The sequence below is a fragment of the Typopeltis vanoorti genome, chromosome 24 (assembly GCF_054136105.1).
Source record: "Typopeltis vanoorti isolate ZY-2024b chromosome 24, IOZ_Tvanoo_1.0, whole genome shotgun sequence".
NCBI classification, from domain to species: Eukaryota; Metazoa; Arthropoda; class Arachnida; order Uropygi; family Thelyphonidae; genus Typopeltis; species Typopeltis vanoorti.
In genome coordinates this window covers 8,414,116-8,431,211 of record NC_143572.1, presented here as the reverse complement: position 1 = coordinate 8,431,211, position 17,096 = coordinate 8,414,116, and the positions used below count along the sequence as shown (strand labels likewise).

General features: G+C 35.2%; 1 protein-coding gene across 4 annotated transcripts in view; it reads left to right on the top strand.

The window, feature by feature from the left end:
* Nucleotides 1-13,457, top strand: part of Rad9 (cell cycle checkpoint control protein Rad9) — a 242,435-nt gene extending 228,978 nt beyond the window's left edge. For all 4 annotated transcript variants that reach the window (XM_090413858.1, XM_090413854.1, XM_090413855.1 and 1 more), the window contains one exon: nucleotides 13,235-13,457. In XM_090413858.1, the coding sequence (XP_090269984.1) occupies nucleotides 13,235-13,340 (106 nt within the window). In that variant the 3' untranslated portion in view covers nucleotides 13,341-13,457. The remainder of the gene's footprint in view (nucleotides 1-13,234) is intronic.
* Nucleotides 13,458-17,096: the final 3,639 nt, after the last annotated feature.

Sequence of the window (17,096 nt, the reverse complement as noted above, 5' to 3'; positions counted from 1 at the left end):
TGCCTTTTTAAAACCACTTTCATGGAAGAGGGAGAAAACCTTGTCTGTTTTTGTGAGCAGTTAATTTCCAATGAGCTAGGTACATTTTGTTTATGTTTGCACGCACGCACACACACACACACACACACAATCTGATCAAAAGTATCTGGACATCCCTCTGTAATTTGTAAACTTGTCTAGATGTCACTATGACCTCACTTCCTAGTATAAAAGGAGATAATGGAGCTGTATGTTGTTCAGTGGTAAAAAGTACGAGCAGAATGGGTAGTCAAGGGAGCTCAGTGACTTCAAACATGGACTAGTTATTGGTTGCCACGACATTTCAACCCTCCTCAAGTTGCCCAAGTCAACAGTTGGTGATGTGATTGTGAAGTGGAAACGTGAAGGTACAATAAAACCACAGTCAGGTAGGCCTCATTTAATGACAGACAGGGACCATCGAGCACAAAGTTATTGGTTGCCACGACATTTCAACCCTCCTCAAGTTGCCCAAGTCAACAGTTGATGTGATTGTGAAGTGGAAACGTGAAGGCACAACCACAATAAAACCACAGACAGGGACCGTCGAGCATTGAAGAAGGTGTTCCTTTGAAATCGCCAGACATTGAGTGAAACAATCACCTGGGAATTCCGCAGGGCCACTAACTGTCCAGCCAGCACCATGACTATACATCGAGAGTTAAGAGGAATGAGTTCCATGGTCAAGCAGCTGCCTGTGGTGGTGTAAAGAGTGACACCACTGGACAGTGGACAACTTGAAACGTGTGATTTGGAGTGATGAATCACGCTTTACCATGCGGCAGTCTGATGGGAGGGTCTGGGAGTGGCGATGCCTGGAGAATGATTCCCGCAAGTATGTGCAGTACCAACAGTGAAATTTTGAGGAGGTGGTGTTATAGTGTGGGGGTGATTTTCATGGAATGGACCTGGTACCTCTCGTAACACTACATGGAAATCTAAATGTGGAAGGGTACAAGGACATTTTGACCCATTGCGGTAGAAGATCAGTTCGGTGCTGACTATTGTCTGTATCAATATGACAATGCTACTTGCTATAAAGCAAGGTCTGTGGGGGAATGGTTTGTGGACAATAATGTTCCAGAAATGGACTGGCCAGCCCAGAGCCCTGACCTGAATCCCACAAAACACCTTTGGGATGAATTAGAACACCGACTTCGCTCCAGACCCTAACGACCCACATCATGAACTGCTCTGGCTAGATCTCTTCAGGAAGAATGGCTGCCATTCCTCAAGAGACGTTCCACCATCTAGAAAGTCTCCCTGGCAGAGTTAGAGCTATCATAGAAGCAAAGGGACCCACCCCATGTTAATGTCCACTACTGGAAAGTGTGTCACAGGGAAAGTGATTACAGTTTCGAGTAGGTGTCCGGATACTTTTGATCAGATAGTGTGTGTATATATAGGGTGTCCCAAAATTCACGCAAGATTTAAATTTAGTGCCATTTGTGCGGTAAAGTGTTGCCAACGAGAAAAAAAAGACGTGACAGCTGACAGTTCAAGGTTATTAAAAATGACCACACACAGCGAAGAGAGTTCGTTGAATGGATTATGGAACAACAAGTGGATGCTTATGATTCGAACAAAATCATCTTCAGCGATGAGGCACATTTTCATCTTGATGGCTTCGTTAATCGACAAAATTGTCGCATTTGGGGTTCAGAAAATCCATGAGTGATTGTTGAGAAACAAATGCATCCACAATGTGTCACTGTTTGGTGCAGATTTTGGGCTGGAGGCATCATCAGTCCATTGTTCTTCGAAAATGTGGCTGTAAGGCAATAGCAGTTGATGGTGCTCGCTATCGCGACATGATAATCCAGTTTTTTGTGCCTAAATTGCAAGATATGGATGTGGACGACGTGGTTTCAACAAGATGGTACCACATGCCATACAGCCCGAGAAACAAATCAATTACTACATGAGTCATTTCCTGGTCGTGTAATTTCCCGTTTTGGTGATCAGAATTGGCCGCCCAGATCATGTGACTGAACGCCGTTGGACTTTTTTCTTTGGGGGTTTTTTGAAGTTTAAGGTTTATGCCAACAAGCCTACGACCACCCACGCCTTGAAGGAGGAAATTGAGCGCTGTATCAACGAAATTCAGCCACATTTATGCAAAACGGCCATGGAAAATTTTGACATAAGAGTGTGTATGTGCCAGCAAAGCCATGGAGGCCATTTACCGATATGTTAAAGGGTTATGAATCGATAAGAAATTAGAATTAAAAATTCTAATTTCTTATTGATTCATAACCCTATACTGTATACTTTATGAATCAATAAGAAATTAGAATTTTTAATTAAAAACCTGTGTTTTCTATCAAAATTACTTCTTGTTTGAATTTTGGGACACCCCGTATATATATATATATATATATCAAATGAAAACTACCAAGTGCCTATTTCAAGGCTTCTGTATTTTTAGCACATAAAATTACAATAAAAGAATATTTCACTGCTTTGGAAATGTGCTTTTCTCTTTTAGTAAAGCTACTCATTGTATAACAAACAATATTTGCTCAGAGATTAGTTTGCTCCAAGAGAGTTTTCCTCTCAGCACTGCTATATCTCCTATAATTCTCCTTGTATAAACAGCTTTCCAATTTCATCAACACATAAACTTCTAATTTATTTCCTACCTATACCTGTCTTAGTATTAATTAAGCAGCGCACTTCACTTTTAATAACTGTTAGAGATTTTTAGAGACTGATAAGTGGGAGAAGTTTTAATTACCCTGTGTTTTGCTTGTGAGGTTACAGCACTAGCAGCTACCACTTAAATACTGTAATATGTGCTTGTTGCATGTACTCAAATCATTTCCCTGTTTCAGTTTTTTTGTATTCATGAAATATAGTTCTCTAATATCATTAAACACGAGCTGTAGAAGAAGAAAATGCTGTGGAGGGTATATAAACAGAAAGGTGACCAGCAAACTCATGAACAGTATAAGGCTCAGGCAAGAAAGATTACCAAAATGGCAAGGAAGGCAAAATCAGATTATGCGAAGAATTTAGCCAAGCAGGCCAAAGGAAAACCCCAAAAGTTCTTTCGTTATGTGGCAAGTAAGAGGAAGATTAACCTTAATGAGTGATGAGGGTCACGAGGAGACAGAAGCAGATAAAATACTTGATTTACTGAATTGTTTCAGTTTTTTTGTATTCATGAAATATAGTTCTCTAATATCATTAAAAATGAGCTGTAGAAGAAGAAAATGCTGTGGAGGGTATATAAACAGAAAGGTGACCAGCAAACTCATGAACAGTATAAGGCTCAGGCAAGAAAGATTACCAAAATGGCAAGGAAGGCAAAATCAGATTATGCGAAGAATTTAGCCAAGCAGGCCAAAGGAAAACCCCAAAAGTTCTTTCATTATGCGGCAAGTAAGAGGAAGATTAACCTTAATGAGTGATGAGGGTCACGAGGAGACAGAAGCAGATAAAATACTTGATTTACTGAATGACCACTTTGCAAGCATATATTGTCTTAGTGAGGTTACTTTAATCTATGTGACAGACACTAATGTGGGAATAGAGGTGGATGAATTGGAGGTTCTTAGGATATTGCAGAATCTCAATGTAAATACAGCTGTGGGATTAGATGGGATATTAGCTGCGGTTTTGTGAGAATGTGCAAGGGAATTGGCAATGCCTTTGACAAAGCTGTTTAATTTAAGTCTCAGCTCTGGCAGAATTCCAAGGGAGGGCAAAATTATTCCTTGCATAAAGGAGGTTCAGAGACTACAGTAGCAAATTATAGACCAATTAGTATCTCAGGCATGGTGATAAAAGTACTGTACTAGAAAAATTGGTAAAAAAGAGAATTCAAGAATGGGTAATACAGTATCATAAAAATATGATACTGTATGAGGGTCAACATGGCTTTGTGAAGGGTCGGTCATGCCTTAGTAATTTATAAACTTTTTATAATAGAGTAACAGCTGAATTGGATAAAGGAAATGGCTACACAATGATTTGGTTGGATTTTTGCAAAGACATTTGACAGAATACCACATGGAACACTGTTATGCAAATTAGAATAAATGGGGATGGATATGACACTGGTTAAGTGAATAAGAGGGTGGCTGCTGGACAGATATCAAAAAGTGGTATATGGATGGGCAGAATCAAAGCAAAAACAGGTGACTAGTGGTGTGCCACAAGGTTCCGTGCTGGGACCATTGCTGTTTAATTTGTACATAATTTTTATAGGAAATAATTCAGTTGTTTGCTCATAATGTGAAATTAGTTAGAGTAATAGTTAATCAAGGCAATGTGGAGAGCTTGCAGTTAGATTTAAATAGGCTTTGGAAGTTTTTTCATTTGGTTTAATCCTTTATCCAAGTCACTACAAAGTTTGAACCTGAAGTATTTTCAGGACTGGGGTAACTCGTATAAGGAAGCTAAGACTTCACATCACTTGCCCTAGTATCCCATAATGCAAAGCACATCTCCTTGCGGACATGTATATTGCTATGCATTATGGGAAGGGTCACTACCCAGATCGGTTTCAACCTTTATTGAAGTCGCTTCAATGGGAGTCAGCCCCAGAGGTGATACTAATGTTGAAGAAATGCAGAAGTCATATTTTCATATATGACTTGTCAAAAGGTGTCACACCTTGTTATTAAAATAGTCTGGATTAGAGATAGTTAGTTGTTGAAAGTTTTTTCACTTGGTTATATTATAAATTAAAGATACCAAGAAATTCTATAGTTGGCTTAATCCTATATCCAAGTGTAAGCAAACAGAAATATGACTTCAACATTACCTCAACCTTAGTATCACCTCTGGGTCTTGCTCTCACTGAAGAGACCTCAATAAAGGTCAAAACCGGTCTGGGTAGTAACCCTTTCCATAATGCATAGCAATATACATTTCCACAAGGAGATGTGCTTTGCATTATGGGATACTAGGGCAAGTGATGTGAAGTCTTAGCTTCCTTATACGAGTTACCCCAGTCCTGAAAATACTTCAGCTGCAAACTTTGTTTGCTTACACTTGGATAAAGGATTAAACTAAGTGAAAAAACTTCCAACAACTTTTTCTAATCTAGAGTAATTTAATGATAAGATGTGACACCTTTTGGCAACTCGTATATGAAAATATGACTTCTGCATTACTTCAACCTTAGCATCACCTCTGGGTCTGGCTCCTACTGAAGAGACCTCAATAACGGTCGAAACTGGTCTGGGTAGTGACCCTTCCCATAATGCATAGCAATATACATGTCCGCAAGGAGATGTACTTTGCATTATGGGATACTAGGGCAAGTGATGTGAAGTCTTAGTTTCCTTATACGAGTTACCCCAGTCCTGAAAATACTTCAGGTGCAAACTTTGTTTGCTTACACTGGGATAAAGGATTAAACCAAGTATATAATTTTTTTTATCTTTAATTTATTTAAATAGGCTGTCAGTATGGACAAAAGTTAATGGGTGTCAGATTAATGTTGAGAAATGTGAACTTATGCATTCAGGGATAAATAGATTACAAGCTGTGTATCACATTGATGGCACTGTTCTCCTGGAAATAGATGAAGCTAGAGATTTAGGAGTGGTGCTAGACAGAGAGTTAAAGTTTAGAGGACATATTGCTAAGGTTGCTAAATTAGCAACCTTAGCAATATGCAGACTACTACCCAGACCGGTTTTGACCTTTATTGAGGTTCATAGGCGCGCCAAAACAAGCTTGCGTTTAGTCACGTGACACTCTGTCATATCAGCCCGTATATACCATCTATCAACCTCTTTTGTTAATACAGACAGCAACATTTCTTTATTCCAAAGAAATTAATATTGTGATGAGTGGTTTCGTGACAGTAAAATTAGTCTTATTACTTATTGAACAGCCCTTGTATATATAGGTGAAACAAGACATGCAGTTCCAGTCCAGAAAAAATAATTATGGTGAATTGTAGGGGTGGTGGCAGCCATCTAAGGTCATTGTAGGGGTGGTGGCAGCCATCTCCTATCTAGTCAAAACTAGATAGGAGATTTCCACATAGCCCTCTTAAAGAATGTAGAAAACTGATTGGAACTTTTGATCTAATGTTCAGTCCTCATTTTTCTGTTAATAGATATCTGCTAGGATATTGAATAAATGAGAATGAGCTGACAATTTGGGAATTAGAAAATGAAACTGGCTTAAAAGCAAATTACAAAATGATGGAATTTCATTCTGGCTGGGGCTTTGCTTGGTTTAATAAGGCCCCTACTATTTTCATCAGGGAACCTGAGAAAAGTGAAAAGCTGCTACTGGAATAAATTCTAAATCACCATCTGCAGAATTTAAGATTGGCACCATAAGCATAAGAGGCATCAATGGTAAAGAGGTGGAACCTGGCAGAAGTATCAGGTTGACATAACTGGTGTTACTGAAACATAGAAGACAAAAACATGAGATTCTTCTAAATAACCATTAGAGGAGGTTATGTTCCTGCAATAATGATCAAGGAAAGGAGAAAGTATGCTATAGTATTCAACACTACACACAATAATAAGCTTCTCGATGGCAGGCAATATCAAGCAGAGTGATGTGGGCATACATCAAAATGGGGAATTGGACAGTGAGACTTAATTTGTGCCTATGGTCCAGCAGAAGGCTCTATTAAAAGAAGTGGAGGAATTTTTTTGAGGCTTTAGATTCATGTCGTTTTCAGCTATGTTTTCATTGCTGAGTGAGATACAGGCAGACATTTGATGTTAAATCCAGTATGAGACTAGTATGCATGTTATCTCCACTGTTATTTATCATCTATATCAGTGGTCAGCAACTCTTTGAATTCATTCATTCATTTAATAATGAAAAGAGCTGCATGCAGCTCTTTTCATTATTAAACGATCTATCTAAACATAGAAGTAAAAAGAAATATTTTGTAGGTCAAATGACCCCTAACCATATGTTGATACTCAAAAAACGTCAGTTTACATTGGGCGCAATCAGCCAGGCAGAGTGCTACTTTGTAGCGAAAATTAATCACTACAAATTAATTTAATTTGTAGCGAATGGCGATCGCTACGGTAGCGCTATGATCGAGCAGTTGGCTCGGACACATTTATGACATCACGCTAGGCTAGCACATGTAGCGCTACGGTAACGTTTGCCTGTCTGAACATGCCCATTGTCTTTGCATATAGTGCAGGTGTGGTCTGTAAATTGCTCACTTTGTTAAAATAAGTAAAGGTTTTGTAGTGGACGTTGTCGTGCTTTTATTTACTGGTGATTGTGTTAGGTAACGTGAATATTGTAACATTAAATTAAATATTAACAGAATAAAAATATTTTTATAGTATTTAAAATGTCAGCAAAGAAGAGAAAGATAGAACAAGAAAATCTGGAGTTTAAAAGTGAATGGACTGAAGCCTACGCATTTATAGCAAATACAGCAGGATTTCCAATGTGTTTAATATGCCATGAAAAGCTTTCAAACAATAAAAAATCAAATATACAAAGACATTTTAAATAAACACGATACATTTGACAAAGCATATCCACGGGGAGATGAAAGAAAAAAGGCAGTAGAAGAGCTGCAAGGCAAAGTAAACCTAACTAAATGTTCATTTTCCAAATGGATAAAAGCATCAAGAAATACAACTATTGCTAGTTTTGTGGCTGCTCAAGAAGTTGTTAAACAAGGAAAACCTTTTACAGATGACGAATATGTGAAAGAATGTTTTATTAACATGTCCGAATATTTTTTTCTGCAATTTAAAAAAAAAAAGTGGAAATAATTACAAAAATAAAAGACATGCCATTATTGCTAAGATTGTAAGGGACAGAACTATACGAATGGCAGAAGATATAACAAATCAGCAGGTTACAGATCTAAATTCAACACCAGGATTCTCCACTGCCTGTGATGAATCATGTGATGTGGATGATATTGCACAGATTGTACTTATTTGTAGATACAAACTCTCAAGGACCTCAGAAGAATTACTCAATATGCTGCCACTTACAGGACAAACTCGTGGAGAAGACATTGAATCTGCTGTTATCACTTGCTTGAAAAGTAAGGGTATCAATATTAACAAAATAATATCTATTGCGACCGATGGGGCGCCAAGCATGAAAGGTACAAAAAAAGGTTTTGTTTCTTTATTTAAAAAACAAATTTTACATGACGTGTTTTCCTTTCACTGAATAATCCATCAAGAGATACTTTGTGCACATATTTTTCCAAAAGAGATAACAGTAGTGATGGATTTGGTTGTAGAAATTGTTAACAAAATAATGGCAATACCGCTACATCATCGGAAATTTTGTGAACTTCTTAAAGAAATCAATTGCAAATATTCCGATCTTCTTTTGCATAACAGAATAAGATGGCTTTCCAGAGGTGCGGTGTTGATGCGATTTGCCACCTGCCTTGGAGAGGTTCAGTCGTTTCTAAGACAAAAGGACCTAATATGCACAGAAGATATTCATTGGTTACAAAAATTCTACTTCATGGTGGATATGACTTCCCATTTAAATGCACTAAATAAGAAACTACAGGGAAAGGGAAATACAGCAGTTTTGCTTTTAGAAGAAGTGATTTCGTTTGAACAAAAATTATATTTGTTTGCGACAGACTTAGAGAAAGGCACATTATTACATTTTCCTATGTTGAAGAAATATCAACAAGAACAAGCTGATAATTCCATAAATTTAACCTTTTTCAAAGAAACTGTGGTAAATATGCAATCTGAATTTAATGAGAAGTTTAGAAAGAACAAGGCAACTATGTCATTTTTAATGCGATCACTTGAAATTAATCCTGACGAATTAAATTTTTCACCTTTTGCTGGAATTGATGAGGCTGCATTTCAACTTGAGTTAGAGGACCTGAAAACCAAGGATTTGTGGAATTCAAAATTTAGAAATCTTAAAGCTGACCTAGAGGAGTTGGAAAGACAAAAATCTACCCTTGCAATACAACACAAATGGTCTGAAATAGAAGGTCTTAAAAAAGCAAGATCAGATTGTATTTGACACGTGGAATGGTTTACCAGACTTGCATTCAGTTAAAAACATACGCATTTGGACTTCTATCGATTTTCGGATAGACATATTTGTGTGAGCAAATATTTTCTAATATGACTTTTATTAAAAGTAAGTTGAGAAACCAACTAAACAACGTGAGTCTTTCATCATGTTTGAAAATGAAAATTATTCGCTGCATATTGAGAAACTATCCGAAGAAGTTCAACACCAAAAGTTGCACTAAGAAGATATTTTAAATTAAAAAAATTAAAGAAATAGGTGTGTTATTGGATTTTATACATATGCTTTTGTAAGAAGAAGGAAATCTTTGTTTTAATTATTTAATATTTTAAAATATCATATAATTTCACGTGATGTGTCACCCCCTGTGTTGTGTTTTACAAGTATGATAATGTGTTACTGTAAAAAAAAAAAAAAAAAAAAAAAAAAAAAACCGTGTGGCTCCCTAATTTTTTTTAACAGATATAATTTTAAAAATGGCTCTTCACCCCAAAAAGGTTGCCGACCCCTGATCTATATGGATCACAGTATGAAGGAAAGTGGCATTAGTTCTGATATGAAAATTGGAGATAATCAACTCAGCTCCATACTTTATACAGATCAAGTTGTACTCCTAAATAAATAAATACAGTAGAAGTCTGCAGGATTTGCTAACTAAATTGAATAACTGTTGTAATAAAATTGGTATGAAAATCATCAATAAAAAGACAGACCATAAAAGTAAACACAAACATTGAAAACATTAACTGCATCCTGAACAGAGAATCTATAGAAGAAGTAAATCATATCAACTATTTAGGCATAATTTGCATAAAGCAAAGTAAATATGGAAAAAGGCAACAGAATTAGCATGTGTGGTAGGAAGTCAACTGAATAAATTTATATGGAATAAGAGAGAGAGAGATATTAGTCAAAACTTTAAACTAGCTGTATAATGTTCACACACAACTACAAGATACTAAAAATGATGGAGGAAAGAACAAGACACAAAAATCATCCTGAATATAAGAATTTCAACAAGGAGATCAAGAAAGAATGTAGGATTGCAAAAGAATATAGCTCAACAACAAATGCAAAGAAATTGAGCTTTTTCATGAGAACTTCATGAAAAAGTTAGGCGCTAACTAACAAATCTTGGAAAAGGGTAGGCTCTCATTGCATTGAAGATGCCAGTGGACATTCTAATGGAGAAAGACAAAATAAAAGATAGATGGGTAGAGTATTTAAAGGAACTCTATAATCATGATAGAATAGATAAGCCGTTGCAAGAAAATTTGTAGGGACTACTATTCTTATCTGGGAAGTAACAAATATCATTAGGAAGTTGAAACCAGGAAAAGCTCCAGGAATGGATGGAATTATGGCAGAAGGCTATAAAATTACTGACTGACATATGTAACAAGATATATGAAACTGGACACCTGCCAAAAGATTTTAAGCACTCGACATTCCTACCAATACCTAAAAAATCTAAGACAAATGTGAAAAATACAGAACAATCAGTCAGATGGCAAAAGTTGTTATATATCATCCTAGAAAGAAATAAACATAAAATCAAATTGGAAATTAATGAAACACAGTCTGGTTTTCAGGAAAATAAAGGTACTCGAGAAGGACTCTTCATGTTAGGACTATTATAGAAAGATATCTGGAGAAGAGAAGTCTACTTATGTTTTATTGAACATGAACAACTAATAGAATGCATAAAAAAATTAGGAGTAGATGGTAAAGATACCAGATTACTGATAAATATATATTGGGAGCAAACTGCCTCAATAAAAATATCAGGAGAAACCTCAGAGGAATTCCCAGTAAATAAGGGTGTCAGACAAGCCTGTGTTCTTTCTCCTGTTGTGAAAATATCTTCCAGCAATTACCAGAATATAAAGGAGTCAGAAATATAAATAACTTAAGATATGCAGATGATACAGCACCGCTGGCTAAAAATAAAGATCTTCAAAACCTATTGGAAGAGATGCTGAAACTAAGTGAAAAATATGGACTTAATTTAGACTTAAAAAAAAACATGCTTACTGCAAGAGAAAAAAAAAAGAAAATACCCAATATAAATATTAAGATCAGAGGAAATATAGCTTAGATTAAGTAGAGAGTTATATATTTTTAGGTCAACTAATTACAGAGAATGGAAAATCTCATGAGGAAATATTAAGGATAGAAATTACTAGATCAACTTTCATTAGCATGAAAAACACTCTGACTGCAAGGGAAATTCACACGAAAACAAGAATTAGGCTGTCCAAATGCTACATATGGTCAATGCTATATGGAGCAGAAACCTGGACAATATCAAAATATTGTGAAAATAAACTAAAGCCTTTGAATTTTGGATCCTCAGAAGAATCCTTAGAGTCCCATGGACTGCCAAAAAAAAAAAAAAAAAAAAAAAAAAAAACTAATTTAGAGATATTAGAGATGATCGGAGAAGATAGGACTTGAAAACCATTAAGAAAAGGAAAATCACCTACTTTGGTCACATACCAAGGCATGAATTCCTACAAAAAACACTTTTAGAAGTGATACAAGGAAGAAGAGGAAGACAAAGAACGGATTGGATCTTTTTTGTCTTGCATTCTTATGAAGAATGTAAGAGAATCACAAAACTGTACATGGAAGTTCATGGTAGTCAACCTCCTAGAAGTAGATGACACCTGACAAGACAAGATAGTGTTCAAAACTAAATTTAATTTATGGATCTAAGAGCTGGATTAGAAATAAAACACTTGATTAAAGGCTAGAGACCACAAATATGAGAGTTGCCCAAAAGATTAGGGGAATGAACAGAATCATATTAAAAATGCGGATATTAGAAAGGAACTTGACATTGTTACTATCAGGAATTTGCGAGCAGAATTAATCCAAGGTGTATAATATGATCATTTTAATGGAATGGCTGAGGAAGGGTTAGCAAAGGAAATGTTTCTTGCCAGGATAGCAGGAAAATTAAAATGCTGTATGTATAATGTTCACCACTAGAAAATAATTCAATAACTTGTTACTATTCCTTTCTTACACCCAGTTCACTATTATCGATTACACAAAAAGTGCATCTATAATCTCAGAATCCATCAATTCTGTACTACGAGACACATACAAATGATAACCTTCTTCATAAACCAGATCAGAAATTCAAAACCTTAGATCTGTAAAAAGACATTGTAACTTTCTTTAAATATCCTGGTATCTGCATAAAATTTACTATTCACAAGTAATAAGAGTTGCATAGTTTACACTGGGAGAAATTAAAAAATTCATGTGCAAGTGAACAATGTAGTGTTGTCTCTCACACTTAAAGAGGTTAAGTCAGCGTTTGCTGCTCAATATCTCCACAGGAAACTGAAATCGATTGATGTATAGTTTTAATGTCTTATCCTAAAAATAAGTTCCACTCTCTCTCTTTTCTTTCATACAGTCAAGCAAAGTAATTCACTTGTATAACAGCTTGACTATAAATCACAATTTCATTTTGAATAATGTTTGGAAATCCCTTATCTGGTCTTGCAGCACATCAAACAAGGGAAATGCATTGTTTTTCTTCCTCTCTATAAAAAATATAAATCTTAATATGCCATAGCACTATTTTTGTATTTTAAAAATTATATCAGTAAAACTTCTAATTAGCACAACTTTTTAAATCTATGCCAGTTTGAATGTGATATCAGTGTGTAAATAAATGTAAGATTTTTTATTTTTTATTTTTTTGAAAACATAGTGTGCTTTTAGCATAGAATAAAAGCTTCCTTAATAAGATGTTTATTGGAGTATACACAATATCACAAAACATTGAGTACTAGCAAAATAATAAAATAAAACTAGAGTAGTATTCATATCACACGTTAACAAACTAGAAATGTTAATAACAACTAAAATATTTCAGGAAGAATTCTTCTGTAGGTATATCCAGTTTCCCAATGATGATGATAGAAAATGATTCTCTCAAGGATACCATTCTCTGTTCTGGCATCATGCCTTACTGGGAGAGTGGCATGATGCGAGAACAGAGAATGGTATCCTTGAGAGAATCATTTTCTATCATCATCATTGGGAAACTGGATATACCTACAGAAGAATTCTTCCTGAAATATTTTAGTTACAAACATTTCTAGTTTGTTAACATGTGATATGAATACTACTCTAGTTTTATTTTATTATTCTGCTAGTACTGTTTATATATATATATATAAACATGCTTTCATTTTATTCTTTTAAGTTCCGCTCAGCATTCCTGGGATTGTCACAAGCTACAGAATACACATCTATGGCTCCTGATCCTGATGAAGTTCTTGCTGAAGCTAGTGATGAGGATTGAACTTTGAATGCAAAATATAGTACTTGTGCTTTATAGTACTACTTCAGTTTCAGAAATTTATGTATTGTAAATTTATGGCATTTTTCACTATAAGCAGAAATGATTGAAAACTATTTCTTAATAATTAGTTTATTTTTATTTTTTGCCTAAAAAAAAAATCTTAGTATCAGTAAAATACAAATGACATGAAACAAACATGAAGCAAAAATTACAAAACAAATAAATGCAGATAAAAGAATCTCCATAGTGCAACCGAATTCAAGATCCTATGAAAAAGACAAGTTCAAATCCTGTCTAGATATGAGGAACACTTATAAAAGGTTCTCAACTGGAGGTGAGTAAACAAGTTTCATATGAATGTAGAAAGGTTTTTCTCTGTGGTAACATGAGTTTCATTTACAGGCCCATATTTTGGAGAATGTTCAAAGCAATAATAATGATAATAAATCCCTGCTAGATTTCTGTTCAGTACACGAACTGGTAATTGTTAACACTTTATTGAAATTCATATGGAGAGAACAGATGAAACAAAGTCTTAATTACATTATCTTTGATAGTAATATAAGAGTCAATTAAGGATTGAAGCTGAATAACTGGAAAGAGACTTTCGTGTAGCTTTTAAACACATTCACCGCCCTAGCCATCTGACAGAGCAAGTGAAAGCATTGTGTCCCCCCTTCATCAAATTTCAACACTGCATATCGGTGGATGTGCCACATATCATGATGGTTCGTCGATTGTAACTTTTTGTAACTGTAATGATTGTAGTTGTTTGCTAAAGGAATGTTCAGCTGATTTGGCTATGCCTTTCGCATGTTTGTATAACTTGAGTCTCAGCTCAGGAATGATACCACAGGAATGGAAGAAATTCATGATAGTTCCATTGTACAAGGGTGGTGCAAAAACTGATGTGTCGAACTACCAACCTATCGGTATTTCTGGTATGGTAATGAAGATTTTAGAAGTTGGTAAGAACTCACATACAGAAATGGGTGGACAACAAGCTATACTCTGCAAAGAATAGCATGGGTTTACTAAAGGAAGGTCATATTTTAGCAATTTGCTCATATTTTATAACAATGTTACGGCCGAGTTGGATTGGTACATTATATTAATGTTGGATTTTTCTAGGCATTTGATAGGATACCACACCAAAGGCTGTTGCATAAACTGGAGAATATGGGATTATGATATAAACTCTTACTTAGCAGATGGCTGACAGATATCAAAAAAGTGGTATATGGTGGGTGTGAATCTGCCAGATTTAAAGTGACCAGTGGTGTACCTCTGGGATCAGTCCTTGGGCTATTGTTGTTCAATCTATACATTAATGACATTAGGAAGGGTCTAAATGTGCAATCGTTTGCTGATGGTGCAAAGTTAGATAGGGCAATCAGGGATGCTACTGATATTCAGCACTTACAAAATTATTTGAATAGGGTGGAAATTTGAGCAAACGAAAATGGCTATCAGTTTAATGTTAGTTAGCATAAAGTTACGTACTTTAGCATGATGAGATTTGCAGTGGCATATTATATTAGCAGGGTTATGCTACAAGAAACTGAGGAGGTAAAGAATATTGGCATATTTTGTGGATAGGAATTTGAAGTTCAGAAGTCGCATAGCAAAAGATGCAAATGCAACTCAGAGGATAATTGTGATGTTGAAGCAGACCTTGACATCTTAAGGAAGTCATTTTGCCCCTTTATAAAGCTTTGATAAGACCACACATTATTATGTGCAGATTTGGTGTCCCAGATTCCAGGGGATAAAGAAGCTGTGGAAAGGGTGCAAAGAAGAGTTACAAAGATTATATCCAGATTATGAAAACAGATTGTATGTGAATTACGGACTGTGGTTAACAGGAGAAAGAGGAGTGATATGATAGTCTATAAACTTTTGAATGGGTGAAAGATTTCTCAGGTCTTAAAATAAAAATCTGATCCTGACTCCAGCTTGTTTGTCACCAGATTTCCCTTCCAAAATTTTTCTAATATACTTGCATAAATCTTACCAGGAACATTCAGTAAGGAAATACTTTTGTAATTCTCATATTCAGTTTTATTTCACTTTTTTTATGGATGGGTACTATGAGAGCTCTACTCCAATCCTTGAGAAATTGATCATCTGACCAGACCTTCCGAATTATGTAGTGTAGCCACTGTAAAACTTTTATACCTCCATATTTGAGCTTTTCTGGTCAAATTTCATCTATTCCAGCTGCCTTTACACATTTCAGGTTTTTGGTGTTTTTTTCTACTTCAAGTATGGATATGAATTCCTGACTGCATTCATAACACTCCACTGTGCTGGCACTGCTTGTTTCCTTCAGTAGTCTTTCAAAGTAAATACTCCAGATATTTGGAATATCTTTATCATCTCTGATTCTTTTACAGCACTCTAAACTTTTCAATAGCCTCCAGAATATTTTACCACCTTCCTGATATTTATTTTCTATGTCCTTACCACTCTTCCCATCACATGAAAAACTGTTTAACTAGTTTTACACAGTGCTTTGGTTTCTTACATTTTTATCCTACTCAAAACTAAGTTTTGAGTAGGATAAAAAGAACAATTTAATTGAAGGTTTGTGATATTATGTGCAATATCGGCTGCAAGAGAATAGCTCCATCTGCATTAATAGATATCATCATGTCTATCAAGGATTTAGGCCTAGAGTATCCTATTCCGGCCTTAGAAGTCATTGTTGAATCTTTTTCCTAATCTTTGTTTTCATTTTTTGAATGTGTTCCATCCATTTATGTTTATATTTTTTAATTTTTATTACTGATTCTTGGTTTAATTCTTTCATAATTTCTTTATTTCTTTTGTGATCAAATAGAGTATACTTTGCAGTTTTTCTCATAAACTTCATTTCAGCTGTTATTAATTTTTGTTTTATTGTCTAGATTCACTTCCATAGAATAGGACTGGTAGAGCTAGTGTATCGTATACTTTTAGTCTGGTTTGGTTAAAATATAGAGTTAATTACACCTGTTATTTTTAAATATTTTGCAATTTTAGGATTATATATTTTTCATTTTCATACAACCTAGGTACGATAAAGAGCCAAGAGGCTATTTTTTCGGCGGCATAAATTAAGTTAAGGGGATAATAAATCCCTCATTATTTTAAAGCCGGATACCAAACTCAGAGATCGAAATCTAAGAGTTTCATGCTGAAGAACTATTGGCGAGTCCAAGTGTAAGTCATCACCTGGGTAGTGTTGTACTACCCAGGTGATGACTTACGCTTGGACTCGCCAATAGTTCTTCGGCATGAAACTCTTAGATTTCGATCTCCGAATTTCGTAGCCGCTTTAAAATAATGGCGGATTTATTATCCCCTTAACTTAACAACCTAGGTAGTTAAATGAATTCACCTGTTCTAAAATCTTGTTATCTATTACTATTTCAGTTCTTACTAGATCTTGTCCTTTAAAGGCCATAGTTTTTGATTTTTCTGTTGATATTATCATTCCATCTCATTTAGGTTTTAAAATAGCTTTCTGTAAGTTATCTTCAGAATTTATAATTATTATTTGGTCATCGGCAAAAACGAGTGTTCACAGTAGGAGAAAGTTTAACACTCGGGAGCTCACATTGGTAATTTTGCAGCATACAACGTGGTATATCTGAGAGATACATTCATTACTAGTATGTGCTAAAATGCAATAAAACAAAGAAAAAACACTGCAAATATTTGTACATGATGGTACAATTAAGTGAATATTAAATCCAACATTATTTCATAGCTGAATATA